The sequence below is a fragment of the Pseudophryne corroboree genome, chromosome 4 (assembly GCF_028390025.1).
Source record: "Pseudophryne corroboree isolate aPseCor3 chromosome 4, aPseCor3.hap2, whole genome shotgun sequence".
Lineage (NCBI taxonomy): Eukaryota > Metazoa > Chordata > Amphibia > Anura > Myobatrachidae > Pseudophryne > Pseudophryne corroboree.
Window position 1 is genome coordinate 187,911,057 of NC_086447.1, and position 20,579 is coordinate 187,931,635.

Here is a 20,579-nt window from a genome sequence, read left to right on the forward strand (position 1 = left end):
AAAATGCACAGCAGCGATCAAGTCTGAATTAGCCCCTCAGTCATTGGTCATTATTGGGCTATCCAATTATAGCCCGTTTTTAGCATTCATAAGTGTCCTGTTTTTGTCCAAAAACACGTGGGATCTGGAATAAGTTTCCCGGACCCATGTGCTACCGCCGGCTATGAGGGATGGTTATTGGGGATTATGCTTTGTGTACCACATAATCCCGATAAGTGCCGGTAATTAGATGGCTCCTGGTGAATTCATTAGCCATGGAAAATAACCGCAGCTAACTGAATACCGCGCATAACCTATATTCTCAAATTTAAAATGTAACAACTAGCACTATCGTAAGTATCAAGACCACAGAAGCTTAAAACAAAGAAATACAAATGCCCCTACCTTACATAAATACAGCTGTGATGAAAATAAATTCAATATTGTAGTATCTAAAGGGGTACAATGAATACAAATAACTCAAACCTAACTGCTGTATAACAGGGTTATAGCACCATGTTTATAGGAAATAATTTGAGGAAAAGAGAAGTGAAAGAAAGAGAATGAAGAGTTCAATGCTACAGAGAATATTGTGACTGTAGTGTGAGGCAAAAATATAGGTGAAGATAGTGTGATTAACAGTGTGAAACAACACATTAAAAATATTCACAATTTAAAAAAAAGCCGTGCCAAGCCGCCCACTGTGCTGACAAAACTACTCCCTTCCAAGAGGGGGAAGCCAGAATCATAATAATAATAATAATAATAATAATAATAATATTAACATATTATACAACTGTATGGGTTGTGTTTGTACATAGCATTTTTTGGGAGAAATGTTATTCTAGGAACTATGGAGATGAAAAAAAACATTCAGAATTTGTCTATGTGTATGTGTGTCTGTTCGTTCTGTCATCACACAAAAACTACTGGATGCATTTGGATGGCGTTTTTTACTGTTATAATTATTATTATTATTATCCTTTATATGGTGACACAAGGGTTCCGCAGCGCCCAATTACAGACTACATCCCATTTACGGACTACATTATATATACTGTTATATAGCTTAATGACCTATAAAGAAACTGAGGTATGTATGAGCTCAATGTGACACCAGGGAGAGAAGCAATAAAGGAAATACATTTCAAAATGACTATAGCTGTATACATATTGTAACAGGAGTCTTGCAAACAATTTAAGGCTTGTTAAAAAAAACAACAAGAGAGTACAAAGTTACAAGGTTAAACATAAATCATAAATCACTGTGTCTAGTATAAACAGCCAGGGAGGTTAGGCCCTGCCCCACTCTCTTTCCTTTAATAAGGAACACTTCAGGTCCCAGCATCCTGACACTAGTGCTCCAGTCTTCCGGATACCACTGTCCCTAGCAGGCCTATCGCATGCAAAACTGCCATCAGGAGCTCTGACTTGTGGGAAAGACTTTAAACCCAGCAGCCAGGTGCTGACTGATGAAACAGCATCCTGGGCTGAGAAATTCACAAGACCTGTTCTGAGCCCAATGGATGGGAACCCGGTTCTTCCACACTTCCCATCCATTCCCCTCCCCCTGTAAGTGGCTTCCACCAGCCACTCTATCAGCAGCACAAGCCAGTATTAATTCCCTAGGGCTATTTCCAGGTGGCAAAGTACCTCTACTGCCACGATTATATACAATACATACATATATTGCACGGTTATGGATCAATCGGTTGTGATAGATAAGGTCGACAAAAAAATAGGACATAGGTAAAGGTTCAGACAGTGAAATGGATGACACATGACAGGTCAACACATGAAAAGGTCAACATGAGATTTTTTTTGTTTTTGCTGTTGTTTTTTTGCATAACATGACCAGGAACCACAGTCAGTGCACTCCGTCCCCTTGCATGGCTAGCTTTCGTTACTATTCCCCATCGTAGACCACGTGGATGGTAAAGTATGAAAAGGTTAAAAATGTGTCAAAAAAGTAATGTCTACATTTTCATGTGTCAACATGTCCAGTGTCGACCTTTTTCCCATGTTGACTTTGCCTATGTCAACCAATAGTGGTTGACCTATTGACTGTTGACCTAAGTACTGTTGACCTACCATCCAGATACCATATTGCACCCCCCCAAAAATGCTCAGGGCTGCAGGTGTAGATCTCAGGAGCAGCTGCTTCTCCCATGGGCAGCTTTACGTGACTTGCTCACAAGTTAGTAGCACATAGCATCTTATTTTGTCTACCCTTGAAGGAAAAACTGCAAATATTGTTTACAAAGAAATGTTGTGATCAATGTTTACAATTTAAAATATATATCACAATACTAGATGTCACTATTGTCTTTGTAAAATTAGTTCCACTGAGCAATAATAGACATCCACACGAGCAAAGCCACAGGAAAACGCTAGTATTAATAACAACAGGAACGTAACATAGTACTAATTTCACGCACACATTTAAAAGATAAGGAGTGGAATTTCAGGAGACTGACAAGTGTACGTGCATGATGAAGCCCAGCTGCCACTTTGGTTCCAGGAAGGAATATTTGTAATTTTTTTCAGGTCAGGAAAAATTTACAATTGTTTAGGTTTTTCTCTTCTTTTCTGGATTTGGAAAACAATAGTTATTATTTAGAATTACAGTATTCTGATGGGCTGTTGTCTTTTCAATCATAAAACTTTGGTGTGACGTGTTCATTTTGTATGCTGAACAGTTCCGCTGTTGAGAAATTGAGAACAGTTCAGTTGAGAAATTGTGTATGCAGCCATTCTTGAAATAAATAATATTTGTTTTTTCAGGTCAGGTGCAGCAGGCGTCCCCCCAAGTAGTAGCAACCGCAAACTGCTTCAAACACAGGCCCAAGTCAATGAGGTAAGTGACAACCCTCCATTACATGTATGTACAGTCATTTTATAAACCTGTGGGATTACTTTTCAGTATCTAGTAAGTGTGTAGAACCTCTAAGGCAGGGTCCCAGACCCAGGGGTGTATCTTCATATTGGCCAGGATGGCATTTGCCAGGGGCGCCAGTCAAGGGGGGGAAGGCGCCGCCCGGCAATGCCACCCGCGACAGGGGGTAGAATGACATAGTAGTTCTCACTGAGTACACCCCTTAGCAGTGCTCATCCACTGCCGGACTCTCAGAAGCGTATTGCACTCTGACACTCTCTGTGACTACAGTAACAATGATAGTGAATATAGCCGGGGAGCGGGGCACTTTCATGTAAGGGGAGGGGTGTGGCACCTCCTCTTCCTCATCCGCTCCCCTTCTCATTGGTCCCACTCGGTCTGTCACAAAACACCAGCCACTACAATCAGCACCAGTCAGCAGTGCAGCCTGAGCATACCTGTACATCATACTTGCCTACCTGACCCTCTCCATGAGGGAGAAAATGCTCTGTTCCTGGACTTTCCTGGTAATGTATGATTGCCATCACCTGTGGTGAGCTAGTTAATTGATAAGAAAGGTGTTTCACCACAGGTGATGGCAATCATACATTACCAGGAAAGTCCAGGAACAGAGCATTTTCTCCCTCATGGAGAGGGTCAGGTAGGCGAGTATGCTGTACATTTTCTGCGGTACCGTAGCTGCAATGCATGGTCTATCCTGTCAGCAGGGGTGTATCTACCCATTGGCCAGGATGGCACTCGCCAGGGGCGCCAGGCAAGGAGGGGGCGCCGCCTGGCGGTGCCACCCGCAGCCAAAGGGTAGAAGAGTAGTACTGTCAGATTGTACCTGGTGAGAGTGTTACTGCCGGCACGGCGCCGGTGTCCGTCAGCACCGCACTGCACTAGTGATCAGACTAGTGTCCGGCAGCACCGCACTTGTAATCAGACTCAAAATAAACTACAGCTCCCAGCAGCCCTTGTTGCTGGGAGCTCCTGGCAGCAAGGGCTGCTGGGAGCTGTAGTTTATTTTGAGTCTGATTACAAGTGCGGTGCTGCTGGACACTAGTCTGATCACTAGTGCAGTGCGGTGCTGACGGACACCGGCAGTAACACACTCTCACCCAGAGCTGGCCCTAGCCAATAGGCATTATAGGCAAATGTCTAGGGCAACTGGAATGCCCAGGGGCATCCGTTCCCAAGGCTAGTGCCAGCTGTGTTATCGCAGCCAGCCAGGAGGAGAGAGGAGAGTTAAGGGCCCCATACACTTATACGACATGACGGTCCGTCATCTCGTCTAGGATTTCCCTTCAACCTCCCGGCAGCCTCCCGGGCGGCAGGATAGTAAAAGATACATCGTATGCGGTCCTTTTGCATACGATGTATCTTTTACTATCCCAGCCATTCCTGCGGCGTCCGACATGCACTTGTGATATGTCGGATCTAGGGTGATCCGATCCGATGCTTACGGGAATGTGCATCGGATCGGATCGGGTGTACTGTAAAGCACAACGAAAATGTCCAATTTCACCCAATATATAGGCCCGAATTGGGGCGAAATCGGGCATTATCGTTCTAGTGTATGGGGCCCTTTAGGACGGAGGCTGCAGCAGCAGCAGCACACAGAGCCGGATCTCTGCTCACACAGGCAGGAAGTGACTTTACTTTCACTTTCTGCCTGCCCTGTGGCTGAGCACAGATGGCAGCTGCAGAGGAAGCCGGGCACTGAGCCTGCGGAGCAGGACCCTGCCCCCGCACTGCAGCATCACAGCACAAAGGTAAGATATGGATGGGGCAACGGGGGACTTATGAGGAGAGGGAGGGTGGCTAATTACACTGCTATGGGGGGGGGACCTATGAGGAGTGGGTGAAGGGGGGTAATGACACTGCTATGTGGGAGTGGGAGACCTATGGGGAGTGCGGGAAGGGGGTAATGACACTGCTATGTGGGAGACCTATGGGGAGTGGGGGAAGGGGCTAATGACACTGCTATGTGGGAGACCTATGGGGAGTGGGGGAAGGGGGTAATGACACTGCTATGTGGGAGACCTATGGGGAGTGGGGGAAGGGGGTAATGACACTGCTATGTGGGAGACCTATGGGGAGTGGGGGAAGGGGGTAATGGCACTGCTATGGGGGAGTGGGAGACCTATGAGGAGTGGGGGAAGGGGGTAATGACACTGCTATGTGGGAGACCTATGGGGAGTGGGGGAAGGGGGTAATGACACTGCTATGTGGGAGACCTATGGGGAGTGGGGGAAGGGGGTAATGACACTGCTATGGGGGAGTGGGAGACCTATGAGGAGTGGGGGAAGGGGGTAATGACACTGCTATGTGGGAGACCTATGGGGAGTGGGGGAAGGGGGTAATGACACTGCTATGTGGGAGACCTAAGGGGAGTGGGGGAAGGGGGTAATGGCACTGCTATGGGGGAGTGGGAGACCTATGAGGAGTGGGGGAAGGGGGTAATGACACTGCTATGTGGGAGTGGGAGACCTATGGGGAGTGGGGGAAGGGGGTAATGACACTGCTATGGGGGAGTGGGAGACCTATGAGGAGTGGGGGAAGGGGGTAATGACACTGCTATGTGGGAGTGGGAGACCTATGGGGAGTGGGGGAAGGGGGTAATGACACTGCTATGGGGGAGTGGGAGACCTATGAGGAGTGGGGGAAGGGGGTAATGACACTGCTATGTGGGAGACCTATGGGGAGTGGGGGAAGAGGGTAATGACACTGCTATGTGGGAGTGGGAGACCTATGGGGAGTGGGGGAAGGGGGTAATGACACTGCTATGTGGGAGACCTATGGGGAGTGGGGGAAGGGGTAATGACACTGCTATGTGGGAGACCTATGGGGAGTGGGGGAAGGGGGTAATGACACTGCTATGGGGGAGTGGGAGACCTATGAGGAGTGGGGGAAGGGGGTAATGACACTGCTATGTGGGAGACCTATGGGGAGTGGGGGAAGGGGGTAATGACACTGCTATGTGGAAGACCTATGGGGAGTGGGGGAAGGGGGTAATGACACTGCTATGGGGGAGTGGGAGACCTATGAGGAGTGGGGGAAGGGGGTAATGACACTGCTATGTGGGAGACCTATGGGGAGTGGGGGAAGGGGGTAATGACACTGCTATGTGGGAGACCTATGGGGAGTGGGGGAAGGGGGTAATGACACTGCTATGTGGGAGAGGGAGACCTATGGGGAGTTGGGGAAGGGGGTAATGACACTGCTATGTGGGAGTGGGAGACCTATGGGGAGTGGGGGAAGGGGGTAATGACACTGCTATGGGGGAGTGGGAGACCTATGAGGAGTGGGGGAAGGGGGTAATGACACTGCTATGTGGGAGACCTATGGGGAGTGGGGGAAGAGGGTAATGACACTGCTATGTGGGAGTGGGAGACCTATGGGGAGTGGGGGAAGGGGGTAATGACACTGCTATGTGGGAGACCTATGGGGAGTGGGGGAAGGGGTAATGACACTGCTATGTGGGAGACCTATGGGGAGTGGGGGAAGGGGGTAATGACACTGCTATGTGGGAGACCTATGGGGAGTGGGGGAAGGGGGGTAATGACACTGCTATGTGGGAGACCTATGGGGAGTGGGGGAAGGGGGTAATGACACTATGTGGGAGACCTATGGAGAGTGGGGGAAGGGGGTAATGACACTGCTATGTGGGAGTGGGAGACCTATGGGAAGTTGGGGAAGGGGGTAATGACACTGCTATGTGGGAGTGGGAGACCTATGGGGAGTGGGGGAAGGAGGTAATGACACTGCTATGGGGGAGTGGGAGACCTATGAGGAGTGGGGGAAGGTGGTAATGACACTGCTATGTGGGAGACCTATGGGGAGTGGGGGAAGGGGGTAATGACACTGCTATGTGGGAGACCTATGGGGAGTGGGGGAAGGGGGTAATGACACTGCTATGTGGGAGACCTATGGGGAGTGGGGGAAGGGGGTGATGACACTGCTATGTAGGAGTGGGAGACCTATGGAGAGTGGGGGAAGGGGGTAATGACACTGCTATGAGGGGGAGAACTATGAAAAGTGGGGGCACAGGGGAATATGACACTGTTATTGGGGGGAGACATGGGGGTGTAGGAGCAGCTGATTACACTACTATTAGGGGGTAGGGCATGAGGCAGAGACACATGGGGAGGTGGGGCTCAGGGGGCTAATTGCTCTGCTATGGGCGAGGGGGCTTAGGCATGCACACGGTGGGTGGCATGTGTGCACAGGCACACCCTGATGTTGGGCACCCCCAACATGCCTAGTCAGACACTGCACAAATATTTATTATAGAACCAGCCCTGGCCAGCACTTGCTGACTAATTCCACATAATACACACTATGCAGTCACAATGTGCGGGTACCATCTCTTCCCGGCTCCCACTGTGACACTTTCCGCCGTGATTCCTAACCTGCCAATGGAAGCGGACACCGCATACCAGGAGAAGGTTCTGTGTGTGAGCTGTACTGCCTGATAGGGGGAGATCTGTCTCAGGGGGATGGGGGAATCTTCTATATTGGGAGGAGGGGGCTATTCTGTGTAAGGGAGATAATGTGTCTGAGAGGAAGGGGATCCCTGGACTAGCGGGAAATAATCTGAGGGAGCAAGGTGCAGGTGTGAGAGATGGAAAGTGGGAGTGAGGTGCAGGGGAGATGGAAGGTGGGAGTGAAGTGCAGGGGAGATGGAAGCTGGGACCAAGGTGCAAGTGTGAGACATGGAAGGTGGGAGTGAGGTGTAGGGGAGACGGAAGGTGGGAGCGAGGTGTAGGGGAGATAGAAGGTGGGAGTGAAGAAGAGGTGTGAGAGATGGAAGGTGGGCGCGAGGTGCAGGAAAGATAGAAGGTGGGAGCGAGGTGCAGGGGAGACGGAAGGTGGGAGTAAAAACGAGGTTTGAGAAATGGAAGGTGGGAGTGAGGTACAGGGGAGACGGAAGGTGGGAGCCTGGTGCAGGGGAGATAGAAGGTGGGAGCGAGGTGCAGGGGAGACGGAAGGTGGGAGTGAAGAAGAGGTGTGAGAGATGGAAGGTGGGAGTGAGGTACAGGGGAGACAGAAGGTGAGAGCGAGGTGCAGGGGAGATGGAAGGTGGGAGTGAATAAGAGGTGTGAGAGATGGAAGGTGGGAGTGAGGTACAGGGGAGACAGAAGGTGAGAGCGAGGTGCAGCGGAGATGGAAGGTGGGAGCGAGGTGCAGGTGTGAGACATGGAAGGTGGGAGTGAGGTGTAGGGGAGATAGAAAGTGGGAGCGAGGTGCAGGGGAGATGGAAGGTGGGAGTGAAGAAGAGATGTGAGAGATAGAAGGTGGAAGCGAGGTGCAGGGGAGACGGAAGGTGGGAGTGAAGAAGAGATGTGAGAGATGGAAGGTGGGAGCGAGGTGCAGGGGAGATGGAAGGTGGGAGCGAGGTGCAGGGGAGTCGGAAGGTGGGAGTGAAAATGAGGTTTGAGAAATGGAAGGTGGGAGCGAGGTGCAGGGGAGATGGAAGGTGGGAGCGAGGTGCAGGGGAGACGGAAGGTGGGAGCGAGGTGCAGGTGGGAGACATGGAAGGTGGGAGTGAGTGCAAGGGAGATAGAAAGTGGGAGCGAGGTGCAGGGGAGACGGAAGGTGGGAGTGAAGAAGAGGTGCGAGAGATGGAAGGTGGGAGCGAGGTGCAGGGGAGACGGAAGGTGGGAGTGAAGAAGAGGTGTGAGAGATGGAAGGTGGGAGCGAGCTGCAGGGGAGATGGAAGGTGGGAGCGAGGTGCAGGGGAGACGGAAGGTGGGAGTGAAGAAGAGGTGTGAGAGATGGAAGGTGGGAGTGAGGTACAGGGGAGATGGAAGGTGAGAGCAAGGTGCAGGGGAGACGGAAGGTGGGAGTGTAGAAGAGGTGTGAGAGATGGAAGGTGGGAGTGAGGTATAGGGGGACGGAAGGTGGGAGCGAGGTGCAGGGGAGATAGAAGGTAGGAGCGAGGTGCAGGGGAGACGGAAGTTGGGAGTGAAGAAGAGGTGTGAGAGATGGAAGGTGGGAGTGAGGTACAGGGGAGATGGAAGGTGAGAGCGAGGTGCAGGGGAGATGGAAGGTGGGAGTGAGGTGCAGGGGAGACGGAAGGTATGAGTGAAGAAGAGATGTGAGAGATGGAAGGTGGGAGCGAGGTGCAGGGGAGATGGAAGGTGGGAGCGAGGTGCAGGGGAAATGGAAGGTGGGAGCAAGGTGCAGGGGAGACGGAAGGTGGGAGTGAAAACGAGGTTTGAGAAATGGAAGGTGGGAGCGAGGTGCAGGGGAGATGGAAGGTGGGAGCGAGGTGCAACGGAGACGGAAGGTGGGAGTGAAAACGAGGTTTGAGAAATGGAAGGTGGGAGCGAGGTGCAGGGGAGATGGAAGGTGGGAGCGAGGTGCAGGGGAGATGGAAGGTGGGAGCGAGGTGCAGGGGAGACGGAAGGTGGGAGTGAAGAAGAGGTGTGGGAGATGGAAGGTGGGAGTGAGGTACAGGTGTGATGTGAGAGATGGAAGGAGAGAGTGAGGTACATGGGTGATAGAGGGAGGGAGTGAGAGATGCGGGGGGGTGAGACTGAGAGATGGAAAGAGGGACTGAAAACTACAGGGCTAAAGAGGAACAGGGGGCATGAGAGGTGCAAGGGGGTAAGTAAGGGAAGGAGGAAGTTCAGGCAGGGGTGACATATGAGACATTAAGGCGTTTGGCATCCTGGCGGTCGGAAAGCCGACGCCAGCATCCAGAAACTGCTCGGAATGCTGATGCTGGCATCCCAACATAGATAACGATGCAGAATGCCAAAATCCGGATCGAGTTGGTGCCAAAGTCTCCACTGGCCAGCCGTGTGGGAGGGTTAGGGTTAGGCTGTGAGGGTGGGAGGGTTAGGCTGCAGGGAGGGAGATTAGGAAGGGTGGGTTAGGGTTAGGCACCACTGAAGAGGCTGGGGGGGGGGGGGGTGTTAGGGTCAGTCTGTGGGAAAGGTGGGTTAGGGTTAGGGGGGAGGGATGGTGTAACGTGAATACGAGACACTACTGTACGGTGTAATGTGAATCAGGGACACTACTGTGTGTCATAATTTGAATTGGAAGTACTATTGTGTCCACGCCCCATCCCCCACAAGACCATGCCCCATTTCCAATACTCGCACCTTATTTCAAATGTGTGTAGGGGGTGGGGTGGGGGCACCAGACCCTTACTTTGCCAGGGGCGCTCGGACCCCTAGATACACCCCTGCCTGTCAGTCTGGATCACAGCTTACAAGAGCTCTGTATGGAGAGGTATCTAGACCAGTGACTGCCTGTCCAGCTGTGTTGATACTACAAGTCCCAGCACACCTTGTCAGCTGGATTTGCTGGGACATGTAGTGCCATCACACCTAGAGAGGCGTTTTTAACTGTATGTGTGTGTATATCCCCTCTCTGTCCCTGCCTGCACCCTCCTTGTAATTCCCCCTCAGTGTCCCTGCCCGCACCACCCCTGTAACTGCCCCCTCAGTGACCCTGCCCATACACTCCTGTAATTCCCTCTCAGTGTCCCTGCCCACACCCTTCCCATAATAACCCCTCTGTATCCCTGCCCGCACCCTCCCCGTAATTTCCTCTCAGTGTACCTGCCCGCACCCAAACCGTAATTCCCTCTTACTGTCCCTGCCTGAACACTCCTCGTAATTCACCCTCAGTCTCCCTGCCTGCACCCTCCCGTAATTCCATCTCACTGTCCCTGCCTGCACCCTAACCGTAATTCCTCCTCAGTGTCCCCGCCTGCACCCTAACTGTAATTCTCCCTCAGTGTTCCTGACCTCAGCCTCCTTGTGACTCCCCCCTCAGTGTTCCTGCCCGCGCACTCCTGTAATTCCCTCTGCGTCCCTTCCTGCACCTTCCCTGTAATTGCCCCTCAGTGTTCTTGACCTCAGCCACCCTGTAGCCCCTCCCTCTCATTTTCCCTACCGGAACCCTCCCTGTAATACCTCCTTAGTCTCCCTTACCTCAGCCTCCCTGTGACTCCCCCCTCAGTGTCCCTGCCCACACCCTCCTATAATTCCCCCTCAGTGTCCCTGCCCATACCCTCCATGTACTTCCCTCTCAGTGTCCCTGCCCGCACACTCCTGTAATTCCCACTCAGTGTCCCTGCCCATAGCCTCCCTGTAATTGCCCCACAGTGTCCCTGCCCATACCCTCCCTGTAATTCCCCCTCAGTGTCCCTGCCCGCACACTCCTGTAATTCCCACTCAGTGTCCCTGCCCACACCCTCCCTGTAATTGTCCCTCAGTGTCCCTGACCACAGCCTCACTGTAAGCCCTCCACCTAATTGCCCCTACTCGCACCCTCACTGTAATTCTCCCTCAGTGTCCCTGACCTCAGCCTATCTGTAACTCCCCCCTCTGTGTCCCTGGGTGGGGGAGGTGGGGGGTGCCAGTTCCTTAGTTTGCCAGGTGCGCTCAGACCCCTAGATACACCCCTGCCCAGATCTTCTAATTTTGAAGCCGCCCCCCCCAAATAAGCTTAAAAAATCCCACCTGTTTCACAACCACTTTCCTACATCTGCAACACTAAAGGTGCCCACACACAATACAATTTTTTAAACGATGGTGGCGCTTCCGACCGATCAGAACGACACAAAATTTAAAAATGGTCCATGAGCATAAAGGCGGTCTTCAACTGCCCCATTTCCTTTCCTGTCATTACGTGGTTCTTATCATCAGAATGATGGAATGGAGTCGTGAATTTGATAGGAAACAGTGGGTGGATATTTAACTGCATTAGCTTCCCTCTTTAGCCCCTAGCCTTCCTTGACTTTTGATGTTCCCTTCTATTGCCCACCCCTTAGTAGGCTTTATGCTTCGGTGTTGGCGGCATTTATGCTTCCTGCCCCTTCTTTCACCAATTTCCTCGCCACTTATACCATTGTACAGGAACCCGGATTTTCCTCCCGGGATCCCAGACTCTTCGTTCTATTGGTGGCAACTTAGAGGTTTTTATAAGATAGACCAACTTTTGGCCTCTTAGGGAATTCTGAGCTTCCCAGTAATCCAATCCACTTGGGATCTCCCTAACAGGAGAGGGGGGGTGGGGGCACCAGACCCTTACTTTGCCAGGGGCGCTCGGACCCCTAGATACACCCCTGCCTGTCAGTCTGGATCACAGCTTACAAGAGCTCTGTATGGAGAGGTATCTAGACCAGTGACTGCCTGTCCAGCTGTGTTGATACTACAAGTCCCAGCACACCTTGTCAGCTGGATTTGCTGGGACATGTAGTGCCATCACACCTAGAGAGGCGTTTTTAACTGTATGTGTGTGTATATCCCCTCTCTGTCCCTGCCTGCACCCTCCTTGTAATTCCCCCTCAGTGTCCCTGCCCGCACCACCCCTGTAACTGCCCCCTCAGTGACCCTGCCCATACACTCCTGTAATTCCCTCTCAGTGTCCCTGCCCGCACCCTTCCCATAATAACCCCTCTGTATCCCTGCCCGCACCCTCCCCGTAATTTCCTCTCAGTGTACCTGCCCGCACCCAAACCGTAATTCCCTCTTACTGTCCCTGCCTGAACACTCCTCGTAATTCACCCTCAGTCTCCCTGCCTGCACCCTCCCGTAATTCCATCTCACTGTCCCTGCCTGCACCCTAACCGTAATTCCTCCTCAGTGTCCCCGCCTGCACCCTAACTGTAATTCTCCCTCAGTGTTCCTGACCTCAGCCTCCTTGTGACTCCCCCCTCAGTGTTCCTGCCCGCGCACTCCTGTAATTCCCTCTGCGTCCCTTCCTGCACCTTCCCTGTAATTGCCCCTCAGTGTTCTTGACCTCAGCCACCCTGTAGCCCCTCCCTCTCATTTTCCCTACCGGAACCCTCCCTATAATACCTCCTTAGTCTCCCTTACCTCAGCCTCCCTGTGACTCCCCCCTCAGTGTCCCTGCCCACACCCTCCTATAATTCCCCCTCAGTGTCCCTGCCCATACCCTCCATGTACTTCCCTCTCAGTGTCCCTGCCCGCACACTCCTGTAATTCCCACTCAGTGTCCCTGCCCATAGCCTCCCTGTAATTGCCCCACAGTGTCCCTGCCCATACCCTCCCTGTAATTCCCCCTCAGTGTCCCTGCCCGCACACTCCTGTAATTCCCACTCAGTGTCCCTGCCCACACCCTCCCTGTAATTGTCCCTCAGTGTCCCTGACCACAGCCTCACTGTAAGCCCTCCACCTCATTGCCCCTACTCGCACCCTCCCTGTAATTCTCCCTCAGTGTCCCTGACCTCAGCCTATCTGTAACTCCCCCCTCTGTGTCCCTGGGTGGGGGAGGTGGGGGGTGCCAGTTCCTTAGTTTGCCAGGTGCGCTCAGACCCCTAGATACACCCCTGCCCAGACCTTCTAATTTTGAAGCCCCCCCCCCCCCCCAAATAAGCTTAAAAAATCCCACCTGTTTCACAACCACTTTCCTACATCTGCAACACTAAAGGTGCCCACACACAATACAATTTTTTAAACGATGGTGGCGCTTCCGACCGATCAGAACGACACAAAATTTAAAAATGGTCCATGAGCATAAAGGCGGTCTTCAACTGCCCCATTTCCTTTCCTGTCATTACGTGGTTCTTATCATCAGAATGATGGAATGGAGTCGTGAATTTGATAGGAAACAGTGGGTGGATATTTAACTGCATTAGCTTCCCTCTTTAGCCCCTAGCCTTCCTTGACTTTTGATGTTCCCTTCTATTGCCCACCCCTTAGTAGGCTTTATGCTTCGGTGTTGGCGGCATTTATGCTTCCTGCCCCTTCTTTCACCAATTTCCTCGCCACTTATACCATTGTACAGGAACCCGGATTTTCCTCCCGGGATCCCAGACTCTTCGTTCTATTGGTGGCAACTTAGAGGTTTTTATAAGATAGACCAACTTTTGGCCTCTTAGGGAATTCTGAGCTTCCCAGTAATCCAATCCACTTGGGATCTCCCTAACAAAGAAATCTGGCGGTATCTGCAGATCAAACATTTCTTGTCTGGCTTGAGTCTTCCTGGAGCTGCCTTGCATTCAGCCACCTCTTTTGAGAATATGTGCCACTCCGAATCCTATCCGTGTCATTCCCTCTCAACCATTTATACATTTTTAATTGAGCATGCCTTTCCTACCAAACCTAAATTTGTTGGAGCCTGGGAGGCTGATCTAAATGGCTTGATAGGGGAAGATGACTGGACTGAGATTTTTTAAAATACGTCTTCCTCTTCCTTGAATGTACTGGTGCTGGAAATGCATTATAAAGAATTGACACAATGGTATCGTTGCCCTAGTCTGCTGCCTAAAATGTACCCAGGGGTTCCAAACACTCACTGGAGATGTAAGCAGATGGTGGGAACTCCCTTAAATATCTGGTGGGAATGTCCCCTGCTTAAACCATACTGGCTGAAAGTAATAGAAACGGCAAGCCTCATCTTAGGGGAGGACCTCCCTTAATGCCCTAGTTATTGGCTACTTAGCCTTTTACGGCGCCCTCACTCCCAATTCAAAAAGATGCTTCTCCGCCATATTATTAGTGCTTCTAAAGCAGTGATCCCGGTGCATTGGATGTCCAATGTTGTCCCCTCCATGTCTTAATGGTGTGCTAGGATAGACCAATATTTTGTTATGGGCGATCTTATTTCCTCCCTGACCTCTCAAAATCAGAATTTCACTGCTACTTGGTACCCCTGGTTGGTCTATGAAGAAATGGATCATTTCAAATCCCTGAGATATAAGTCACTCCCTTTTTGATTTTTTTTTCTTTTTCCTTTTATTCTATGTAGTGTTCATATTTTTATCCTGGGGTTGCGAAGCTCTATTTTTGTTCTGTTTTCTTCCTCTCCTTCTATTTCTTAGCTTTTCTTTTCCTTCTTTCTCGTTATGGTTCTCTCCATATTGTATTTTCTGCTTGGTTTAGCTACAGCATTTGTAGTGTGACAGATTGTTCGTTTTCGCACCATTAGAATGTTGCTTATTTTATTGGATTGTAAAGCTTCGATATGTTCAGGGCCGGATTAAGCCTTGGGGGTGCCCAGGGCACTTAAGACAGGGGGGCCTCGATGAAAGGTAGCAAACGTATATTAAATTGTGCATACCTCCCAACATGTCCCATTCCAGGAGCGACAAAGTGGTCTTGTCACACACCAGAGGCGGCGTTCGCCGCGCTTACCCCCGCGTGTCTGCTGGTCGGTGTTGGGGCCTCTGCCTTCGGTGGTTCTACGAATCACCAGCGTCTTAGACCCCTGCACTTCAGTTCTTCACATCATCAGTGTCTCAGTCACCGATCACAAGTTCTACAAATCAACAGCGTCTTAAACCCCTGCACTTCAGTTCTTCACATCATCAGCGGCTCAGTCATCGTTCACAAGTTCTACAGTCAACAGCGTCTTAAACCACTACAGTTAAGTTCTTCAAATCATCAGCGTCCTAAACCTCTGCACTTAAGTTCTTCAATTTACCAGTGTCTTCACCTCCGCTAACAAGTTCCTTTCCCATCCGTGCCTTTAATCATCACTTTCAAGTTCCTCAAGTTATCATTGACTTTTAAATATCACCCACAGTTTCTTCAGTTATCAGTATCTCTAATATTGCTCACAAAACCCTTCAGTGGGTCTGGACATTCCCGCATTAATTCCTCTTTGACATATGACTTTAAGTTGTTTTATCCCTGCAATAAAGTTCTTCAATATTTCATCAAACTCCACTGTCAGCGTCCTGTATGAGGAAATCCTATATTAGGCCTCCCCTTTTCCGGCTCAGTTGTGGTTCCTCTTCCCAACCATCGGAAGAATCCCCGAGTTCACAACACCTTCAGTCTAGGCAAGTGACAGTATACTCAGGCCCCATGGACCCGGGGAATCGGAACCCAGAGGCAAGCACCATGCAGGACCTGGTTTCCCGAGTACAGAGTCAGGAAGCAGCACAGAATCAGGTGATGCATTATCTCCAGGAGTTATCTGGCTGGCTGGATCAAATCCAGACTTCGCTGGCTTCAGTGGTTCCAGCTCCAGTTCCAGTATCCGCTCCAGTGGTTGTCTCTGGCAATGTTCCCTCCTTGTGTGGAACCAGGCCACGCCTTCAGCTTCCCACTCCTCCTCGTTATAACGGGAATCCGAAAAATTGCTGTGGATTCCTCAATCAGTGTGAGGTACATTTCGAACTCCTCTCACACAACTTCCCTACTGATCGGTCTAAAGTGGCATACATTATCTCTTTGCTTGAGGGTTCAGCGTTGGAGTGGGTGTCACCGTTGTGGGAGCGATCAGATCCGTTAGTTTCTAGTTATACCAACTTCATTGCGTCGTTCCGAAGGATCTTTGATGAGCCTGGCAGGACGACTGCTGCCTCAGCTGACTTGCTCCGAGTTCGACAAGGCTCTCGTACAGTGGGACAGTATGTAATTCACTTTCAAACTATAGCTTCTGAACTGAGCTGGAATAATGATGCCCTTCGGGCTGCTTTTTGGAACGGGCTCTTGGATCGTTTAAAAGACGAATTGATTACTAGAGATCTGCCAGATTCCTTGGAACAGTTGATCTCACTCTGTGTAAAGGTGGATCTTCGTATGCAGGAACGAGGTGGTGAACGTAGTCGGTCAGACCGGTTGAGACTCCGATCTCTTCCTTCTAAGCAAACAGTTAAATCCAGTCCAGACGAACCCATGCAGATTAATCGGTCTCGGCTGTCCCCAGAAGAGCGTCAGCGTCGGCGTGAGGGTAGACTTTGCCTCTACTGTGGAGCCGCGGATCATTTCCTCAAGTCTTGCAAGTCTCGCCCGGGAAACGGGCAGTCCTAGCTTGTTCTGGAGAAGTCAAGCTAGGGGTTGTTTCTCAATCTTCTCTGGCAGTGGACTGTCTACTTTCTGTATCTCTGTTTTCTGAGTCTGAAGTCAAAACCGTTAAGGCACTGTTGGACTCAGGAGCTGCGGGGAATTTTATTTCCCTTTCCTGCGCCTAGAATCTGGGTTTGAAGTTACAGTCGGTCGAACGACCTATTACGATAACTGCTATTAATGGTACCCAAATTCCTAATGCTCTGATTACAAGTCGTACTATGCCAATCAAGCTGCAAGTGGGAGCTTTGCACCAAGAACATCTGGAGTTCCTTGTGATTCAGGAGATGTCTCACGATCTCGTCCTTGGTCTTCCCTGGCTCAAGCTTCACAACCCTCACGTCGACTGGAGGTCGACACAGATAATTTCTTGGAGTCCATTCTGTCACTCGAATTGTCTTACTCCTGTCTACCCGCTTCGTGCATCATCCAAGTCGGATGTAGAGCTTATTCCAGAGGCTTATCGGGAGTTTACAGATGTCTTCTCGGAACAGGCGGCCGATAAGTTACCACCGCATAGAACCTGGGACTGTCCTATTGAGCTCATTCCGGGTAAAATGCCACCTCGAGGTCGTACCTATCCTTTGTCAGTACCTGAGACTCAAGCCATGTCAGAATATATCAAGTCTAATCTGCAGAAGGGATTCATCCGCCCCTCTACTTCCCCAGCGGGAGCAGGCTTCTTCTTTGTGAAGAAAAAAGACGGAGGCCTGAGGCCATGTATCGATTATCGTGGTCTAAATGAAGTCACCATTAAGAATAAGTATCCTCTGCCGCTCATCACGGAGCTTTTCGATAGAGTTCGCGGAGCTCGAGTCTTCACTAAGCTCGATTTAAGGGGAGCTTATAACTTGATACGTATCCGACAAGGGGACGAATGGAAGACGGCCTTCAATACTAGGGACGGGCATTATGAGTACCTGGTAATGCCGTCTGGCCTCAGCAACGCCCCCGCCGTCTTCTAGGGATTCATTAATGAAGTCTTTCGGGACATGTTATACCTAAATGTGGTGGTATATTTGGATGACATCCCGATATTTTCGAAGAATCTCACTGAGCACAGAATACAAGTTAAGGAGGTACTCCTTCGGTTGCGAGAGAACCATCTTTACGGCAAGATTTCCAAGTGCACCTTTGATGTCCCCTCTAGTCCATTTCTGGGCTACATTATTTAAGGTATGGAGTTGCGTATGGATCCGGAGAAACTTTCTGCTATTCGGAACTGGACTCAGCCTCTTTCCTTGAAAGCAGTGCAACGATTTCTAGGGTTCGCAAATTACTACCGGAAATTCATAAGGGGTTTCTCTACTATTGTTGTGCCTATTATTGCCCTAACCAAGAAGGGGGCTGACCCAAGCCATTGGTCCTCTGAAGCTGTAGCAGCCTTTATGACCGCTCCAGTACTTCAGCAACCAGACTTTCTAAAACCATTCTTTCTGGAGGTTGATGCTTCTACGGTAGGCATAGGTGCCGTACTTTCGCAGTACGCTCCAGATGGGAAGTTACATCCATGTGGTTTCCATTCTCGCAAGTTCTCCCCTGCTGAATTAAATTACACCATTGGAGACAAAGAGCTGTTAGCAATAAAATCTGCCTTAGAAGAATGGAGATATCTTTTGGAAGGTGCTAAACACCTAATTACGATTTTCACGGATCACAAGAATTTACTGTATCTCAAGACGGCCCAGTGCTTGAATCCCCGTCAAGCAAGATGGGCGCTCTTCTTTGCCCGATTTTCGTTTGTCATTAAGTACCGGGCTGGAACTCTTAACACCAAAGTGGATGACCTATCTCGTTCTTTAATGGCTTCGGATGAGGAGAATTCCGCTGAAAAGGCGTTGATCCTCAGTCCAGTTTCTATTTCTGCGGCTCCCACAGTGTTGGGTCCTCCTCCTGGAAGAATGTCAGTGCCAGCTAAATTTCGACCAAGATTGTTGCAGTGGGCTCACATTTCCAAGTTTTCTGGCCATCCTGGAGTTCAGAAGATGTGGGAATTTCTACGAAGATCTTACTGGTGGGACACTATGAAGAAGGACGTTCAAGAGTATGTCAACTCGTGTCCTCAATGTGCTCAGCACAAAATTCTTCGTCTGCCTCCTGCGGGGTTGTTGCACTCATTGTCCATTCCTAAGAGGCCTTGGATTCATATCTCCATGGACTTTGTTACTGAACTGCCTCTCTCTAAAGGTCATAACACCATCTGGGTGATTATCGACCGATTCTCTACGATGGCACATTTTGTTCCGTTGACCGGATTACCATCAGCTTCTAAGTTGGCTTTGTTATTCATTCGGGAACACTTCTGCCTGCACGGGTTACCTCTGGAAATAGTCTCAGATCGCGGGGTACAGTTTACGGCAAGATTCTGGAGAGCCCTCTGCACGGCCCTACAAATAAAACTCAAGTTTTCATCTGCTTACCATACACAGACCAATGGGCAAACTGAACGCGTCAATCAAGATTTAGAGACTTTTCTCCGTGTTTACCTCTCCCCCTCACAAGATAATTGGGTGGAGTTGTTGCCTTGGGCCGAGTTCGCCCATAATCATCTATATCACTCCTCGACTGGTGAGTCTCCATTTTTCATTAATTACGGATTTCATCCCCAAGTTCCAGAATTACCCATTTGTCCTCCAGAAGAAGTTCCTGCTGCAGCCTCTACTCTCCGGCATTTCAGTCAAATCTGGAGTCGAGTTCATGCCAACCTCAAGAGAGTTTCCGGTCGCTATAAGTTCTTTGCGGATAGGAAGCGACGGGCAGCTCCTCAATACAAGGTTGGTGACAGGGTATGGCTCTCTACCCGCAATCTCCATTTAAAGGTACCCACTATGAAGTTCGCTCCAAGATTCATTGGTCCTTATCCCGTGTTACAAGTCTTGAATCCGGTTGCCTGCAAATTGGGATTGCCTTCCCATCTCTGGATACCAAATTCCTTCCATGTCTCTCTTCTTCGCCCTCTTGTTTTGAACCGGTTTCATTCCAAGTCCCCAAGGCCAACCTCTGCGGAGGCTGAAGAGGGAACGGACTTTGAGATCAAAGCTATTCTTGATTCTCGCTATCTTCACAAGAATCTACAGTATTTGGTGGAATGGAAAGGTTTTGGCCCCGAGGAAAGGAGCTGGGTCAAAGCTACTGAGGTTACGGCTCCCCGACTGGTGCGGATGTTCCATTCCAGACATCCAACAAAACCTGGAAAGTGTCCCGGGGCCACTCCTGGAGGAGGGGGTACTGTCACACACCAGAGGCAGTGTTCGCCGCGCTTACCCCTGCGTGTCTGCTGGTCGGTGTTGCGGCCTCTGCCTTCGGTGGGCCACGGGCTCCGGCATCTGGCTGGCGCGGCTCCCGGCGGTTCTCCGGGGCATGGGCGCTGCCATGACACCCGGCATCACGTGGACGGGGGGCAGGTGACGTCATCAGACTGCTCCGCCAATCCAGCGGTGGCGGGGAATTCAAAGTCAGACGCCGGACAGAGCCTCAGTGCCTGAGTATCGTCTTTCTCTGATGTGGATGCCAGCGCTCTTGTTCCCGGCAAGGATCTCTGCAGTTGTACTCCAGTGTCTCCGGCATTTCCAGGTGCCAGTTCTCTGCACCGGCTCCAGTGTATTCAGCGACCGGTATATCTCTCTGCGGTCCAGTCAACAGTTCTCCTAGGAATCAGCGTGGGCTGCGGGCCCAAATCACCGTTCTCAAGTTATACGAATCACCAGCGTCTCAGTCACCGATCACAAGTTCTACAAATCAACAGCGTCTTAAACCCCTGCACTTCAGTTCTTCACATCATCAGCGTCTCAGTCACCGTTCACAAGTTCTACAAATCAACAGTGTCTAAAACCCCTGCCTTTCAGTTCTTCACATCATCAGTGTCTCAATCACCTTTCTCAAGTTCTACGAATCACCAGCGTCTTAGACCCCTGCACTTCAGTTCTTCACATCATCAGCGT

At 50.5% G+C, this 20,579-nt stretch overlaps 1 protein-coding gene across 1 annotated transcript in view; it reads left to right on the forward strand.

Moving 5' to 3' along the window:
* LOC134911243 (vesicle-associated membrane protein 1-like) overlaps positions 1 to 20,579 on the forward strand; it is a 90,015-nt gene that overhangs the window by 10,449 nt on the left and 58,987 nt on the right. The window contains exon 2 of the mRNA XM_063919542.1: positions 2,764 to 2,836. Within this exon, the coding sequence (XP_063775612.1) occupies positions 2,764 to 2,836 (73 nt within the window). The remainder of the gene's footprint in view (positions 1 to 2,763; positions 2,837 to 20,579) is intronic.